Source organism: Anopheles nili, chromosome 3 (assembly GCF_943737925.1).
Source record: "Anopheles nili chromosome 3, idAnoNiliSN_F5_01, whole genome shotgun sequence".
NCBI lineage: Eukaryota > Metazoa > Arthropoda > Insecta > Diptera > Culicidae > Anopheles > Anopheles nili.
This window is the reverse complement of record NC_071292.1, coordinates 43692105-43710442: the sequence shown is the minus strand read 5'-3', so window position 1 is coordinate 43710442 and position 18338 is coordinate 43692105. Positions and strand designations below refer to the sequence as shown.

Below are 18338 nucleotides of genomic sequence, written 5' to 3'. Positions count from 1 at the left end.
CAATTTGTCTGGATGCCTGATCTGGATGCCGATCTCCACTTTACGAGCGCGCTAGTTGACCTGCACACTGGGCACTCATCAATATCCTCGAGGATCATTTGAAACGACCGCGGTAAAAGGCTTACCGTCGGCGATCGCTGAAGCCATTTGTTACACCGCTTGTCGGTCATGCATATTGAGAACGATCGTTAAAATAAGAGAACCCATCCACGCGGGTGATCGTCGTGAACGACCGGAACCGACCACGTGTGTAGAATTGAGCGCGCCAACGCGATTTACCTGCGACGACTCCGCGTCCGCTAGCGATCGTAATTGACAGCCGAGATCGTTGCAGGAAGCGAGTGGCCGTGAGGGTCAGGTGAAGGGTATAAATATTCATAATGTTTGTAATAATAATCATAAACCTGGAGAGGCCCGCAGCGGTGTGAAATAAATATTTTTATATTTGCCCGCTTCTGACACAAATTATAAATTTCAAATGTAAATGCGTTCTAATTGGCTTTTCACGAATGATAAATCAAAGCAGCGATCTAAAATATACATAGCCCGGGGGCAAATAGATCGGTGATTGAATCGCGACACTTTCAACTCGCCAGACTGTCGGTTAATGGTATGCAGTGAAAATCATAGTGAATGTTTATTAGTCTCATAATTTGACACTTCGATCGTAGTGCGTTTTATGTCACCCATAAATCGCACTACAAAATTGCAACAATCTTCAGATCACGTTCAAATCGGAACACCAACTCAACCTTCTTCCGGCAAACACATGAGTTTGCATTCATTTTTATTACATTTTGGAGTTCGATAAGCTTCGGAAGGCATGGTCGCCCTAACATATTTAGAGCGTTGTATTACGAGCAACATGCCTTTTGAATCACGTTTATAAACGCGATTTGCCTGCTGACCGCCAGACGGCTAAATCCTTGGAAAACCGAATCCAATCTCTCCACCACATCTGCGCAGAACAAGGCTTCCAGCTCGCCAGCGATCAAAACTTCCCGACAACTCACAGTCCGACACGCACGCACGTCAGAGCTCTCGTGAAAAATAAAAAAGGAAAACAACAACACAAACGCCACGTTAAGCTGACCGCTTCCCGGGTCCAGGAACAAAGGGGGGCAAATAATATTGACACATTGACGTTTCGTTTCGTTTCGGCGCCTACTGCGTCGTGCGCTGTCAGTGCTTCCAGTTCAGTGCGCGTGTGTGAGATTGTGCCGCCTCAAACACGCCAAAGGCTGACGCTAGCCCCAGGGCAACCCCGTGAACCCTGTCAATAGTTCAACTTTTAAGCGCTTTCGTATCAAACGATCGAACCGATACAAAAGCACGGCCCCCGCGGACGGGGAGCTCCATTATTGTAAAATTACCTCACGTACTTATCTGCCCCCGCCCTTGTAGTCCCCCCCCCACACACACAAGCCACGCTGATTATAGTGGCCGGAGTGCACTCTAAACACTTCTAAACACCATTGTTGGTTCTTTGTTGGCATTATGGTTGGTGGCTGCCCTGCGAAGGGAAAAGTGTGTCCAACGCCAGGTTCGTATATCCCTTTCTTCCTCAGTGTGTGTGTGTGTGTACGTGATGCAATGGCGTCTTCGCCGTGCTCGCCCTCCGGACTGGTTTGCGAATCGAAGCTCGCCTCGCTCGAAAAGCGGCTCAGCGTTGCGGTCGTACGATACCGTATGCCGCGTGAAGAATGTTGCGGAATTCAGAACGAAATATCAGAATCGTGACCAATTTCATGTGTACGCGCCGGCATTAGCTGTCGTCGGGCGGCTGGCAGCACTGCATACGTCAGGGGGTCCGTACCACGAGGATCACGGCGCCGTAGTGCCAGTGACCAAGCAAATGGTGGCCTCGCGGCTGTATGTGAGCTCCCGTAAGGCTCTCGTGGCCCTTTGGCGGTGTACGCTGCTGCTGCTGCTGGACGGGTGTTCGCACCGGCAACGCGACCTATCGTCACCCGTTGATGTACGTGGGGTGAACGAAAGTGAAAACCATACCCCGGTGGCGGTGGCGATGGTGAACAGTGAAAACGTGTGTAAAGCGAGACGTGAGCAGAACCTGCCTTTACGGCGACAGGTTTTTCGCTAGTGGCCGACTTTCCGCGGGAGTTACGATTCGACAACGGTAGGCTGTTTTTTTTCTGTTCAAAATTCTGTTAACAAGTTGATCTTTCCAATCAATAGAAATCCACTCGAACGATCGCAAGGATGAATCATGTCAGGTTTCATCGCTCGCTGTTCCCGAATGGCGGATGGCTGACATTACATTATCTCCTAAAAGGTTTGCTAAGTCGTGCAAACCGATCATCTGCCGTGGATCGCGGATGTGACTTATTACCCAAGCGACGTGAAGCTCGTACACCTGCACTATGGTTAGTAGTACGCCGCGCTGTCAGATGTACAAATGGGTCGCTGACGCAGTTCGGCTGCCTGGCAGGAATGCATCGGCGCCTTCGATGACTACGAGCCCTTTGGGGCATGTGTACTCGGCCCTTTCCATCGACATCCAAAGGCCCTCCAACATGGCACAGCCTCGCAAGCGCATGTTTACTTAGAGGCTGCCACTTCTTCGCTTCGCGCCCCGGCAATCGATATCACGTTTTAGGCATTTAGCGATGAAATATTTGAATTTAAATGGCGCGCATTTCGAACGTCCTAAAACACATGCGCACGAGGCGAACCGTACACATGCTGTGCTCCTCCACCAGAAGCTCCCATCCCAGGGCGGCTGCTGCGGCGGGTGAAAAATGTTTCGCATTAAGAAAATGATGTTCCAATAATTTTATCCAATTAATCTCCATTCGGTGCCGATGGTCGCCAACGAAAGGCCCGACGATGGCCCGGTTTGGGACCGCTCGACGTCGAATTCCGGTACATAAAAACCCAAACACCATCGCGGTGTCGCCGAAACCGCGGAAATACTTTCGATGTGAGCACGACAACCCTAACCGCGGGATGAGTCAAGCATATTCGGGCATAAATCTCCCTCGAATTCCATCCGACTCACGGTCGTATACCGGTGAAGCCCCATCTAGCGGATCGTTGGGATGAAAAATGGGGCTTTGTGTCACATAATGATGCTGAAATCATTGACCAATTCGGATGATTTGCTCACCCGCCGTCCAAGGTGCCGTCGTGGCAGATGATCGCCATGATGGAAGAAAGATGGCGGCTTGTCATTTTGGTGGAGAAAGTAGAAATTCGCCGTGAAATGATACGCATCGCGGTATGATTAAAGCCACATCGGAAGCGATGAGGATGACGACTTATTTAGTACTGCACCGAACAATTGCCGAGAACGAGGCCTTGTCGTATGCTAATCAGCATCCGCACGCAGCGTCGCAGTTTTTGTAGGTTAGATCTCGCGTTGCTCAGTGCGTTGTGTCAAACACGTCAACCATGTTCAATAGGAGCCTCATAACTCGGGCCCTGCCAACTCCACACGATCACTTCGCTGCACTAGTTGAGCCGGAATCAGCGCTAGAGTGGGAGAGTGTCCATGTTCGTGTATGTAAATTGTTGAATTTATGTTGCCGTAATCAAAACGACCGATTGAGTCACAGACTCCCGAGGTTGCCTCGCATGATTTCGTACCAGCTCGCTGCTGAATGTTAAATTTGCATGTTTCATTCACCGCGTGACCAGACGAAGGAAGACAAAACAAAGCCACTCGTTCCGTTTGCTGCAGGATCGGTGGGTGCGAGATCGCGAAGCAGCAAAAATCACTGAAACACAACCGTCCTGAGGAGGAGTTTTTACACGGCCCTCTGGCAGCGAGCTGTCTGCCACTCGGTTTTTGCTTCACCGGGCAAAGTTGTGTCATTTTCTTCACACCGTACCACGCAGGAACAGGGACCGCGCGTGTAAGGCGTCGGGAAATTCTGCTCGCCTCGGGCAGTTTCCGCGGTTGCCAGCCAGCCAGCCAGCCCACACACGGTTAGGCATTTGCGCAACACCACGGAACATCGCGTCTTCACGCGCCTCACGGCTAGTGACAAGAAGAAAAAAAAACATCGCACCGTTCGGTTCGGTTCCTCCCGATCTCCAACCCAATCTGCGACGCACGGATTTTCACACACTCACGCGACGTGCTCGAAACTTCGCACCTTTTGCAACGGGCTCGTTCGAACGGCGCGCATGACTAATTTCCTAATCATTGTGCAAATAGCGCGGCCGGGAATTGTGAATCGTTCGTCAATATTTGCCTGAACCCCGCGGCCCCGACGTACGGATGTTCGGATGCCCCGGATGGGAAACGGTTCCGCGAAAACGTCTCCCTTCGAAACGTGGGCAACCTTCACGCGCCGCCATCTCCAAGCCGACAGGTTATTAATTTGTTTAGCCGCGGCGCAGGACACCCCCGGGTGACAAAATATTGCCATTCCCGACCAAACAGGTGACCAAACAGTGCGGCCCTATTGGTTGGTTGCGTGGTTGCGATTGGAAAATGTGCAGTCATTAGCAGCGGGACGTGTATATGACTGTTTTTCAGGGTTCTAAAAACTGCCCTCTTCACTCGCTGTTAGACACGAGTCTGTTGATTGCTGTTATGTCCGGCACTTATGAAGGGATGTGGGTATTGAACACTCAAAGCCAACAGTACTAGAGCTGAGCTTTGCATAGAAATTGCGAGCCAAAAACCTCCGACATCAAAGATCCATTTCCAAACTGCGACATACCGCATTGTCCACATGCATTGAGCAACCACACGTTGGTCGTGTGGAGGTCGGTTGCATAAGCACCTTGCGAGAATAAGCGATAAGCTCAGAAGTAATCTTATCGTGACCGTATTGCGAAAACCGATGTCAAACAGGCACAAATCCAAGGTTGGCACGACTACCCTGGTGTCGAACCATCTCGCGCTCCATCGGTGCAGTTGAGCCGGACTCGGTCTTTCCCCATATCAAAAAGCAAACATTTGTCCCCAACTACAACTGCTGGACCCCCTATGAGACCCTAACGAAGTCCATCGTAACCATTGACGTCTCGCATATTTCCCAGTAATGACCAACGGACGGTCTAAGACGGCCTCTACGACGGTGATCTAGAGACGGGTGTCGTTTTTTTTTTCTATTTTCTAACCCTACAACACATCTACCTCGAAGTTCCGGGCTCCCTTCAACGCTGACCTGTTGCGACAAAAGGGAATCAACAAGTTTGCCCAACAAACCCCCGCCAACCCGGAGCAGTCTCGCTCCAGAGAAGCCAGGGATTTCGTCCAATCGACAATGGCTGTCGTTCTTCGCGGTCGGTTTCATTTTCGCCGACCCTGTGTGTCCATCCGTGGGGAAACCTTCGCGTCCGTTTGGGGCCACCTATCAGCACAAACAACCCGTTTATCGCAACGCAAACAAACCGGCGCAAGAAAGCCGACTGGCGTGAAGACTCGCGCGACACGATCGGGTTCGAAATTGCGAAATTTTGAACTGCGAAATTGCCCTCCAGAGGCCCTCCGTGGGTCTTGCTGTTTCAACGCTTTTTGTGGCTAAAATGCAGCCCACTTGGACAAGGCTAAATATCTCTTCCGATCGTGCAGATCCTTGTATGAGTAATACGAAAGGGATTTTGCGCCACTAGCCCCAGATCTAGAAGAACGCTGCGTGGTTCGCGGGCTGGACCGGTATTTGGGACGACCGCTGGGTGGGTTTAATTAAATTTACAATCAATTTGTTTGTCCAGGGCGGCGATCCGTGGCGTGATCCGTCGCAGAGCCCTTGCCCTGTTGTAAATGCTAATACCTTTGTGTGTGTATGTGTGTGTGTGTTCTAGCAATCGCATCAAATCACCCAGCCCCGAGTCGCTCATAAATTGCCGCCATTTTACCGCCCGAAACGGCGTTTATCCGCGCACGGCGGAACTGCCCTCATTCGGGAAGGGCGCTTGTACGTACTTAGCATAACATTTGCACAAAGTCGCTGTTGGTGGTTAGCCAATGATCATAACCTATATGCAGGAAGCGTTCGGTGTGCAGCGTGGCTTCCCGAGCTCCAAGCTACTGGAAGCCATTTCTACGCATCGGCCACGGACGGGATTCGCACCTACGATGGTGTTCGAACACGGACCGTCTCTAATGAGCCTTGTGCATATTCGATGCGACATGGTGCGAGGAATCTATTATTAGTTTTTTTTTTGCTCAAGCATTTTCGATACGTGCAGTCATCATAACGTGTGCTTGCAACGTAGTAGCGTTGAGTGAGGTATGGCCTCTGATGATGGAACTGGCTGCAATATTGCAGCAACTGTTTGCTTAGGGGCATGATATATGGCTGCTAGGTAGCGATATGTTCGAATAATGCACACATAGTATTCACAGGTTAAGCCTTTGTTAGCGTTACATGCAATTTTGTTTTCGAAAGATGTTTTTTTTATTAGTTTTAGTACAAATTATAAATCCATTGTTGAAGGTGCATATTACTTACATACATTGTAGAAGGTGGTGTCCATTTACTTATAGCACATTTTAATAAATTAATGTTCACATTAATACGATAGGATGACAATCATTCTAATTTATTCATCTGTAACAGAAGACCATGCTCGAATCAATTACCATACAGCCGTGAGTTGATGTTGTTCATGAGAATAGAACAACTCCAGTCCACGTTCTAGATAAATGCTCCACTTTTGCAGACCCTGGATGATTCATTTTCGGCCTTAAAGCCTAATAAACCAGCTGCTAGCTGAGCTTTCAATGGCATCTTCGACATTTAAATTGAACAGCAACCAAACGAAGGATTTAATTGCCAGCTAAACATTTCCACGCCGTTCGCAACCCCTCGCTTACCGGCCTGTAGGCTCCCTCGTGGAAAACGAGGTTAATTTGCAACCGATCGCACACACACACACACACACACACACACATGAGCTGTTTGAACGCGCATCCATTCAATTCAAATTTTATCGCACTTTTGTGCATTATTTTAATCGCACAAACCATGGGACCTCACTGTCAACTGGCACGCTAAATCCGGTGGCTCTCCGGTTATTTATGGAGTGTTTCGAGCCAACCGATTGACACACGCGACGGCTGCAGATTTCGAGCATCCATCTGATGAATTATGCGCCAACCCATCGGTAGGCCATTCAGCGTGGCATTCCACGGTGACACATCTGATCTCGGTCAAACCGTCACCCCTGGAGCTCTACTGACCACGCTGACGAGCCTCCGCAGCTTCGATCGATCGGTGAACATAGTTTCAATGGCCATTTTGTCGACCCCCGTTTGGCCTCATTCCAAGCGGGCCCATGTCCAGACCCGGTCTGGGAGGTTTGCGTTCTGACGTTGTTCTGTCGGTTTTTTTTGCTTCATTTTCAGCCAGACCCTCCTCCACACGCTGAGGCTCTCCGGTTACAATCGAGTTTGTTCTGGCCAGTGTTCTAAGTGCCTGCTGACACAGATACCTGCGGTGCATTGTGCGTTTGCATGTGGCATTCGGTGTGCCAGAAGTGTGCCAACAAAATGTGACTTAACGGTCTCTCTGTGTCGGTTTCTCGCCAATCGATCCGACGGTGGCAATCTCGGCGGTTGTCGTATGAATTTACCACCGAACATTCGCAGGCGCCCGTTTGAGATTATTTCACGGAAAAAGCAACCGGGAGTGAATTTGTCACAATTAGAGCAGCTAAGCGAGATCGAGTTTTCGAGACCGCCAACTTAGAAAGCTCCCTATTTAGATAATGTTCATTTGACAGCATAATGAAACGTGGCTCGCTACCTCGCGTGAATGCGCCATTGTATTGTCAGTCGACGATCGGTGCTGTACGCTTTTTTTTTTGCATTCGACACTGGTCTTCCGGTTTTCGAGCGCAGGCGCAGGTTTTGAGGGACAACAAATCGCACCTTGAGCCAAGCAAAAAAAAACCACTTCATCGACGCACTCATGTCTCAATCTTGAATTACTCATTCGTGCGCGATCGCGGCGCATACCGGCCTATTCTCGAGGCAAAGACATTAGACGTTCTTCTAATTCCTCTCGTGCGTTGAAACAATCGCAGTCTCGCTGGGTCTCTAAAATTTCTAACCGACTCGCATATATGATCGTGTTAATATTCCATTTCCATCGCCACCCTGATCGAGCTTGGGCGCGCGTCAAATCCATCTCTTTTGCGTCCCTTCGACCGTTGGTGTCATCTCACCTCGATCTACCGAATCGAACTCCCTTGCCGCCTCGCACGGCGGTAGAGAATAATATAAAATCGATCGTAAATCCAGCGAACAAATCGCCGCGAAATATTCCGCATGCACCCTCTGCAGAAGGTACCGCTCGGGTAATATTTTTTTTACAACCGATTGTATGCAAATGCGCACCGGGAAGCGGCCTACTGGTGAAGCCACATGCTGACGCGCTTTACTGCCATTTTGCTTTATTTAGTTGCAATTTTCCACCCGCCGATCGGCACGGGGGAACGCGTTCATAAGCGATAAAACGTACGGTTTGGCCAATTTTAACGCACTCTGCGCAAGCTTCGTGGGTCACCTCGCCAAGAGGAACCATTTTTCATCGCGAGAACCACGGAACGTGATAAAACTGCATGTTTACGGCGGATTTATTGACCCGCGGAGGCCAAATTGGGACATGTGTACAGCTGTACAGCAGATGCGCGCATGTTTATGGCGTTATTTACATAAACCAATAAACTCTAATATAATCTAGAATGCCAAGCGCTTCATGAGCTCGGACGCCACAGTGACCATAGGCGTCTGTAAAGATCCATAATTTATCGACCATCCACCTCAGGCTTTACTTCTGGAGTACTCCCAAACAAACCACAGCAGGTGGAGGACCTTCCCGGTGGTGGGTTTAATTGCAGAAGAGTGAGTGCAAAATCAGCGCAAAATAAATCAATCACCCACCACGGTTCGGTACGCTTAATCTCAGTGATTATCGTTACTACGGTCGCTGGGAAGTTCGTTTTTTGCGCTGAAACTAACCTCAACCCGACCATCCGGTGACAGGTAGCATTTCGGTCCGTCACGTTAGCGTCCATCAAGCGATCTAATCACTTCCCACCGATTCCCGAGACTCCCAGGCACGACCTGGTGGCCCGTAGATCACCGACAAACCGGTGCGATCCGTCGATCACCCGGACTCGAGGCAGGCTCGAAGTCGAGGCGCTTTCACTAGCGCCCATCTTCCAGCCGTGGATTGGTCTGTGCGCAAGGGATCGCGGCTGTGTTTATGTAAATTAATGTTCTCAGTGATTTTGATTGACAGCGCGTGAAGATCGTTGTACGGTGCATGGGAAGCGATGGTCTGCGCGGTTCGTGGCTCTGACCTGCCATTATAGCCCTTTTTCCCGTGTGTGGTTTTGGGCTCGAGCCAACTTCAAGCCCTGCTGGTGCTGGTTTTTCAATTAATAAATCAAAAAGGTGTTGCTGAAACACCGAGTGGTGAAGAAACGGTACGCGAATCACAGCTGCCTTCCTTAGAGTGTTCCTCGGGAAACGCAATACCGGCGCTTTTCAGAACATGCGCATCATTAGCATCATCACTTCTCCGTCCCTTCCGAGAGCATTCTTTTGATACTGCATAATCCCATCCAGGGAGTGCATTTTTTTTTTGGTTGACAACACGTTAAATGCATTTATTGGTAGACGATGCGTCTTATCATAAATTATTCACCAAACCCACCCCAAACGACACGGCGTTAATTTCCAGCGCGTCATTAATTTTCCACCCCCGTTCTCTCCGCGCTTTATCGCCGGCTCAATTAATTACAGTCACCAGAATTAGAATTTCGGCATGAGCTGATGGGGCGCATAAATAAATTGGAAACCGATGTCGAGCTGGACGTTGTACCGAGCAGTCAGCATCATCCATCATCCAGCTCGCCGCTGTCGACGTCCGGATTATCGAGCTACGCCAGCCAGGGTTACGAGCACTATGGCAAGGAGTTTTTCTTCGGTGAGTATCGACACGCGAAGCTCGTAAGGAGCTTAGTCGGTCGTCGAAGGACCACCTTCCCGGGGCTACCGAAAACGGGAAAGTCTGCCAGATTAGAGCTCGAGAACAAAATGGATTAACCAAAAGGTTGCTCTCTCATCTGGTACGCTTTTTACGTTTCATTCTTACTTCCACTCGCAGGAAACAAACACCGGGATATGCTGTGCGCGGAATCAGAAGACTCCTTCCTGCGGCCGGCGATGTGGGAGGACATCACGAGTTCGATACAGAACATCGACCCGGAGAACGCCATCATGCTTGGCAGCATGAATGGTATCGCGCAGGTCAAGATGGAAGCCGTCGATGATCACTTTCTGGAGCCGCTATCCTCGCCACTGCTCAGCCCACTCGAGATCAAGACCGAGAAGAGTAATCTGCTGGCGGCGAATGCTGCCAACCATAACAACAATAACAACAACAACCTTAGCCATCTACACAACAACAATAACAATAACAACAACAGCATCCACCAAAACCACATGCACGCCGATGTCACCAGCTGTCAAACGAATGGCAGTAACAATGGCGGTGCCGGCAACAATGCTAGCAATAATTTCCTCTCAAACAGTGGTTCCGGGTATGCGCACGCGCTCGAGACGGCTCATGGTCATCCGAACCAGCATAATCTCAATGGCTACCTGGCTGGTACTGGGACTGGGAGTGGCTCCAATCTGCAACTCCTCGCAAATCACCCACCTCAACAGCAACAACAGCAACCACAGCACCATCAGCCCCAGCAGCATCAACCGCATCATCAACTGCAGCATGTCCAGCATCAACACCTGCAACAGCCGCAACACCAGCACCAGCAGCAACAACAACAACAACACCATCCCCAGCAACACCTTCAGGTGAATCAGAACAATAATTACTACCACTGGCAGCCGCAACCTCAGCAACATCCACAACATCAGAGTGCTGCAGGTGTTAACGGTTCCACCGGTCTAGGTCCACAACCTCCTGGTGCGATGTATCACGGCAAATATGCCCCAGCGCAAAGCACCAGTGTCTGTTCGACGCCAATCTCGAGGCTAATGTACGTTCCTCCTTTAACACCACCGAACTCCGATCCCGGAAGTCCCGGCAACACACTACAGGTAGGTGAACAGAGCTTTAGCAGAGGTCTCTCAGAAGTGTACTGACATTTATGCTCTCCCTCAGAATGCGCCACGAAGGACACCTCCTCCACCGTACCATCAGCAACAGCAGCAACAACAGATGGCGTTGCAAACGAATCACATCCACCATCACTCGCACACGACTGGCATGCAGGTAGTTGGGCCAACAGTGGCACCTCCACTACACCAACAGTTGCCCCAAGGTTCCAGTATGGCACCAAACTCGCTAGCTGGCAGCTCAAACGCCCTGCATCCACTCCCACCGATGCCGAGCTCACTTCCGACGACTTCCGTGTCAAGTGGAAGCTCCGGAACAACCGGAACCAACGGTCCACCAGTGTCCTCACGCTCAGGAGGTTCCTCGCGAGGACCGAGCTCAAAGCGACAAGGCTCCGCACACAGCATCAACAGCGTACTTAGCAGCGTCGGTGTGGTGAAGCACATCGTGGGCCGTTACAACCGACGCAACAATCCGGAGTTGGAAAAGCGACGAATACACCACTGTGATTTTATCGGTAAGTCGCACTTTCCCACGTTGTTCGTCGATGAATGTTCCGGGGCTATCTGTGGCGATCTATGCTTCGGTGATAATACGCATTCAACACCCAAAGCGTTCGTTGCGCTGCCAAACGCAGCGTTCTCGCTACCAAATGGACGCACGATTGGACGCGTCTGATAGTGCATAAAATGGGGAAAAATTCACCCAAAGACGACATTATGGGCGGGTCTGGTCTGGTCATCACCATCAGGCATCGGTCACGCGTTAATCAGCGCTCACTCGATGATGGAGAGCGCGAGACACCTTTAGGACCCACGGACCCAACCAGCACGGGAAAGCCCGGTTCCAGCAGCACCCTTAAACGGAATGTGAGAAAAATCACTCGTCAATTTTTCACTCCCCGGCCCGCATTTGCGCCGCCTCCCGTGTGCCGCAATAAAATTAAGACATTTACGCGATAATTCATTAGCTCACCGCTTGATTATGATGTTCGAGGGCGATCGGTTCGGTGTCTCGAGGTCTCTTCGCGCCGTGGACCTGCTCGGGGTGTTCCGTCCCGCCGGGGCCGTACGCGCCATTTAAAATCGATAATTATCACTCTCGGCACTCGGGGCACCGGTTGGTAGCGTGAAGCGAATGCCCTTTTTCGGGCGCGCGAAACCCGCGGGAACAGATCGCGGCCACCGTGCGATACTCTTCCACGGCCCGTGGGGTGGTTGGTTGATGAATCAATTTGTTGCCTAGACGTGGACGGTGGACGGGAAAAAGTTTCATTTTCACCCACGTCCCAAAATGGGGTCCCAGCGCGTCGTCGAGCGATGGTGCGTTTTTCTCAGCTCTTGTGCGCGACTCCCTACTCCCGGTTGGGTTGTGCCTTCTAGGGCACGGATAGGAGTTTCGCCCTGACGACTGACGACGCAGTGAAACGTGTGGTAATTAGTGCCGGCTTCGGTAGAACAGCATTGCTAACACTTTGCAACGAATAAGGATCGGTTGCTGGAGCGTCACGATTCGGTTCCATTTTTTTCCGGAATGCTCCAACGGCAGCCGATTTTGGGTTGCAACTGTAATAAATTAGGCGAAGATATGTGATAATTATGCACACATTCGATGGAAGACATTTATTATGAATATTTGTTAAAAAGTGGGTACTAATTATTCAACAGATTGCACGAATTTAGGCACTTGGAGAACCTTTATCAGTTCCATTTTGCTTATTTTGCATACAAAATGATTGTAAATAGACTTGAAGGATGCATAGCATTGACATATCATAAAAGTCCAGCAATAATTTGGCTGGTTTATCGAATTCTACACCTATTTCATTTAATTTTGATCCTCACATGTAATATTGTTACTCATTTGCAAAAAACTTTGACAACCTGATTTCTTTACTTAAAAATTGATGTAATGCAATCAATTTTAATACAAGAGAAAAACACATATGATTAATTGGATTAAATGAGCAAAACTGACAACATCCTAAACGTATACTAGAGAAGAAAGGCAAATAAGAAAACATAAAAAACTGCAATCAATCACATTTCGTTACGTCTTCAAAAATCAATAAGTCAACTAATTAAATTTCAGTTCATGAGCAACCCCAGTCTGTTTATTGTTCACGTTTTTATTGACCATCACAAAAAGAGTAACAGCTTTTCGCACTGCTTAAACCACGATCAAGCACTCTCGAGCTCACTCCGGTAGCATTTCACCAAGCTAACGGCACTCGAGATACCAAACGTAAAAAAAAAAGAACGTTTATTCATTTAACGAAATCATAACGCTAAAAAGGCATAAAATTACCGACCCTATCGCCATTATCCTTTCACAAGCACCCGAGACGGCTAATTTACAGTCTCGGCGACCGTCCGCGAGACATCGAAACTGCTCTCTCGCTGAATTCAGCTACTCTAAACCAACCCCGAGCCGCGTGGTCAGCGTGTTTCACCTACCGCGTCAGAAGCGATACGATGCCTTTTTTTTTGCGCTCTTGCACACAGATTGAGCAGCCCTCGTTGATTATTACGACCCGTCCCGCGATCGCGATCAACTCGTCAGCTAATCAGGCTCGCAGTCGCGACAGCCAGTCGCGGCCACCCTTTGGGTCGGTGTTCAAGCCATCATCGGGCGCAATGTCAGCCCCGACACGCTCGGGACGTGCTGGAAGTTGTGCGGGAAAAAAAAACTTATCACCATGCTCCCGAAAGAGGGGCCCCACCCGGGCACGCACCAATTAACCGTCATTTTCACCCCGATCCAATTTCGAGCGATCGAAATCGAACCCTACGACGAGCAGTTATTGTCGCGCAGGAAAAGTGAAACGCCACGCTAGTCCTTAGACGTTTTTTTTTCTTGCAGAACACCGCGAGGAAGTGGCCCATTTAATAGGATCTGTCACCATTTCAATGCATTTTTTTTTTGCTTTTAGCTTCCACTCGATTGGTGATCTATATTTTCTCGATTTTTTTTTTGCAATGCTCTCAACCCACCGCCGATTGTCCTAACGAAGCGCGTAATTATTTTCTCTAATTAAATCAATTAAAGGCGACCGGTGGCTCCCGTGTGCCCGCCGGATGTGCAGGGCAATCGTCACGTACTCCTCCTTGGCGCACTCGCGCACTGCACTGCATGGAACAGAATTTTTAATCATGATTTATCACATAATAAGATTTAATAATTGCGGCAGCGCGGATTGATCGCAAGGAGGCGTGCGGAAACGATGATTTATTGATTCCTATTCGCAATCTAAGCCGGCCCCGGGGACTTTCCCCGTTCACACGCCATCCATCTTGCCCACCACCTGGCAAAAGGGCCTGACAGCTGCGAGACTTGGCCGGTTGGTTGGGTGAAAAAGTTGTCAACGAGTCGACTCCATATCAAGCGGTGCGAAACGGGAAACCTCTGAGGCGTCAGCGATGCACACTCCAGACCCAGCTCGTGAGACTGGGACATCATCTTTGCTGAGCGCTAAACCAGCTCGACCCGTGCTCGACGACAACATGACGCAGAGTCGCGAACATGGCCACCGAGAGTGAGCTAGAGCGAGGGATAAGAAGCCCGCACGGTTGTGTCGTCTGTCAAGCGACTGTCCAGGGTTGCTGCGAGGTGGTGTTGTTGCGATTGGCACACTACACAACATTTCCCTGCTCAGGGAGCACACGTTGTGTCAAGCTGAACCCTACGTGGTCTTCGGGCGGCTACGAGGACAAATCGGTACTGCGCTGTTCGCTTGGGGACACGAAAATTGAAAAATCATTAATAACGTGCAACGCCCGCGTTATTAACCGTGCTTTACACAACTTCCAATCCAATTGAATTTGTCGATACAATTTATGATTAATGCCGAGTGCAATCCTGCGCCACGTCAGCCATGCCAGCAGGAGGGTCACTCGAATGCACCCGGTCCTCGATCGAACAGCGCACACTACTGAACTTTGCCCGACCCAGCTCCAGGAGGGCTGTCGCTTTTTTCGTTGTACTATCGCACCGTGTCAGAACTGTGCGGTACGAGCGACTATCGCGATCTCGTCACCGGGCGTTCTGTGGCGAATGATCGAGTGAATCAAGATCAAGTTCTCAGCTGACGGGACGTGTGACGTGATTTTCCCCGTACCAATCAATCAAAGCGAGCATGATACACGGATTCCAGTTTACTCTTTTTTTTCTTCTTTTGTTTGTCGTGTTGTTTTCGCGCCCCAGAACCCCGCTGTGGCATATGGCGCAAAAGTCCGCTGCGTCGGTTGCTATCGATCGATCGCTTGTGCTCGATTCTGAGCGGTTTCGGGGGATTTGTGGTTCTGGTCGGCCCTTAATCCTTTCATTCCTTCGAGCCGATCGATCGATTGAACGAATTTAAACAAGCCCAACCATCGAACGGTGTACGGTCGTGTCTTGTTAGTGGGGCGGATTGAGAGGTACTTTGGATCTACAGCACCCAACCGGATGTTGTAAACGCAATCAAATTACTTTGTCTCAAAATGGGCGAAGGTTAATCCCGGACTCTATTGCGATATGGAGCCCAATTTCGACGAGACATCTATCCGAATTTGATTGATTTTCCTTGTAATTGCGCCCTAACAAGGAAGCGAAAAAAGCAGCCCTACCAAATGCTTGTAAATGTACGTAATAAATGAGGTTTTGTGTGTGCAATATTGTTCTAAAAACCAAGGACCGCTGAACTAGTTTACAATTCCATTAGCGTAGCTACTTTGGTAAACTTCCTTGTTGTGATTTGAATCAAAAATAAACAAATCACACAGCCCATAACAAAGGATATAGGTTGTGTGATTTAGAGCTAAATTCACGCTTTATCGTTCCTAGCAGGAAGACATAATCAAAACTATAGAAAAACCTAACTCGAATCCCTAGCCTAATATCTATTGGACAAAGTTAAATTGAATTCCCCGTCGTCTACCGCAACCAGGCAAATAAATTTAACGCGCACGGAAAAATCTAGCTCACGGCAGACGTTCCTTATCACGACGCAGATGCACCGATTTGCTTCTACCGCAGCGTGGCACAGCGGATCCTCACGAACCGTTCCACTCGAAGGTACCTGCCCACAGCCCCGAGGGCATCGCGGATCACGGTCGTGTCCCATAAGTCGCGGGCCACCATCAGATAAAATTTAATTAATCCTTATTGCGCTCATGACCGAATCATTAATTAGCTTCCATTTCCCGCCAACTGAGCTTCGCCAATTGATAATAACCGTTACACTTAACGACCCGTTGGTGCAGTAGAACGCAAAGAGACGCCATGGAAGGGTTCTCTGGAACGGTTAGTCGTGGGAAGGCTGCAATTGGAACCAACGGGGGCACGCATGGTGAATGCGTTTGGGCGTGCAACGACGCAAATGTGCTAGATGCCCGTGGTTTTTCTGAACTGACGGTCCAAAATCGCACCGAATTGAGTCACCTTCGGCGTCAGATCGCCCTATCGAGCACCGATGGGGCATCGAGGTGCGATTCGAGCGAGGTAAAAAAGTGAAAGGTTACGCGATTCGGTACCAAAGTTGTGAAGTTTGGTAAATGATCTTCGCCCCGAGTGCGATCGCGCGTATTTATCAACAGGCGCGAACGTTCGCTCGCCTCGATACACAATTCTATTGCGCTCGGTTTGATCGACTTTGAATTGGCACGTCGAGCTTTCACGCCCTCCCCGCCTTGTAATAAATGGTCAGAATAAGTTATAAAATTTAATATTTTATTTTTATTTCGCATTGTTGGAGGCGCTCGAGGCCACGAAACGAAACACGCGCGTTGCCAGCCGTTTTGACCAGCTGTGTGGCTCTGGCGCCCAACGAACGCCTCAAGCAAGTAGGAGGCCCCAAAAAAAAAAGCGGTGCGCTCAGCGTGCGCTATTCCTTTCAAACGCTCAAGCCCCAGGGTTGCCCTTCCGACACGTCAGGCCTCATTCATTCATATTTGCTCTGCATGTGATGATTGGCCTGATTTAGACTCGCCGCTCTGGACGAGTGCCAAAAGCCCGAGCGCCAGCGTAATGAATAGATTGTAGTTTATTGGATTTTTCCCCCCACTGAGCGATCGCGATTGCGCTCCGGGCAGCACTCTACGGGGCATAGGGAGATGTGGTTCGCAGTTGTTGTGGGAGTTTGTTGGGATGGGAGTTCGAGGACGATTGCGAAACCGTTTGCTCCTTTCGATGCGGCTGATAGCGGGCACTGGAGCGAGCTTCGCGCGTTTCAAACAAGCGGGCTCTGATTGATTTCAACCGCGCTTCGAAGGAAGGACACACGCCCTACCAAAAGGCTATTAAAATATTTTCGAACTGATCTTCCAGCGGTACGTCGCGATGGTCACCCAATCGACGATCGCACGCGTAACGATCGCATTATGCCGCTGCCTATTGGAGTGTCAATTTCGTTTTTCGGCCAGGATACGGGCCGCGTGGCAGTCCAAGATAATTAAGACATCGCAGCTCGCAAACCCGCACGCGGCCCTTTTTTTACCAATTTTGACAACATCGTTATAATGACCGCCTGTCTGAAGCGTGTGCCGATACACCGAATGGTGCGCGATCGATATGCGTTTTACCACCAGCACGAGAGCACGGAACCGCGAAACCGAAAGTGAACCATAGTTCACCGGTCCGCGATCGCACGAGTGACCTTAATTATCGTCCCAGCATTTTGGTCGCTAGATCCAGGGCCACCACCCGCCGGCTGTAGTAAGGGAGCGCATAATTTTGGGCCCACTCACGGCAGGCTGGCTTTTGTTCGCCCGTCAGTCGGTCGGTAGCGCCCGAAAAGCCCTCTAAATCGAACGCCGAAAAGCCCATTAAATGTGAAAAGCGCCAAACAACCCGCGGTGCGCGGATCTGGTAAACTATTACCTTTCAACGCGTCATTAAGCCGGACGCGTCCGTTGGGCGGTATCATGCACGTGGAGGCTGGTTGACTGACCAGCTGGATAGTGTTGAGGGATGTTGAGTTGATATGCCGTGCGAGGGTGTTTTTTTTTCTCTCTCACTCAGTCGCTGGTGCTCTCTTTTTTATTTGTCTTTTTTGCACCGTCACGGGCATTCCCTGCGGAATGTGGTTTCAAACATGCACACGGTGAGGTTCGCGCGCGCGCGTAATTGAAGCGATATAAACATGATCCAAATGTCTTTCGGAGTATTGCAGATTAGATGACGAACGAACGAATCAGTGCAAAGGAGTTGTTGCGCGATGTTGGTCTATCATTATTCGCAATTAAATTAAGCGCATATGTGCAAGCAATAGGGTGAATTTGTGTATCG

At 49.8% G+C, this 18338-nt stretch overlaps 1 protein-coding gene across 1 annotated transcript in view; it reads left to right on the top strand.

Moving 5' to 3' along the window:
- The window catches only part of LOC128725362 (dendritic arbor reduction protein 1), an 88334-nt gene that overhangs the window by 30055 nt on the left and 39941 nt on the right, over positions 1 to 18338 (top strand). Inside the window, exons 2-4 of the mRNA XM_053819102.1 lie at positions 9734 to 9917; positions 10098 to 11053; positions 11118 to 11589. Of these exons, the coding sequence (XP_053675077.1) occupies positions 9734 to 9917; positions 10098 to 11053; positions 11118 to 11589 (1612 nt within the window). The remainder of the gene's footprint in view (positions 1 to 9733; positions 9918 to 10097; positions 11054 to 11117; positions 11590 to 18338) is intronic.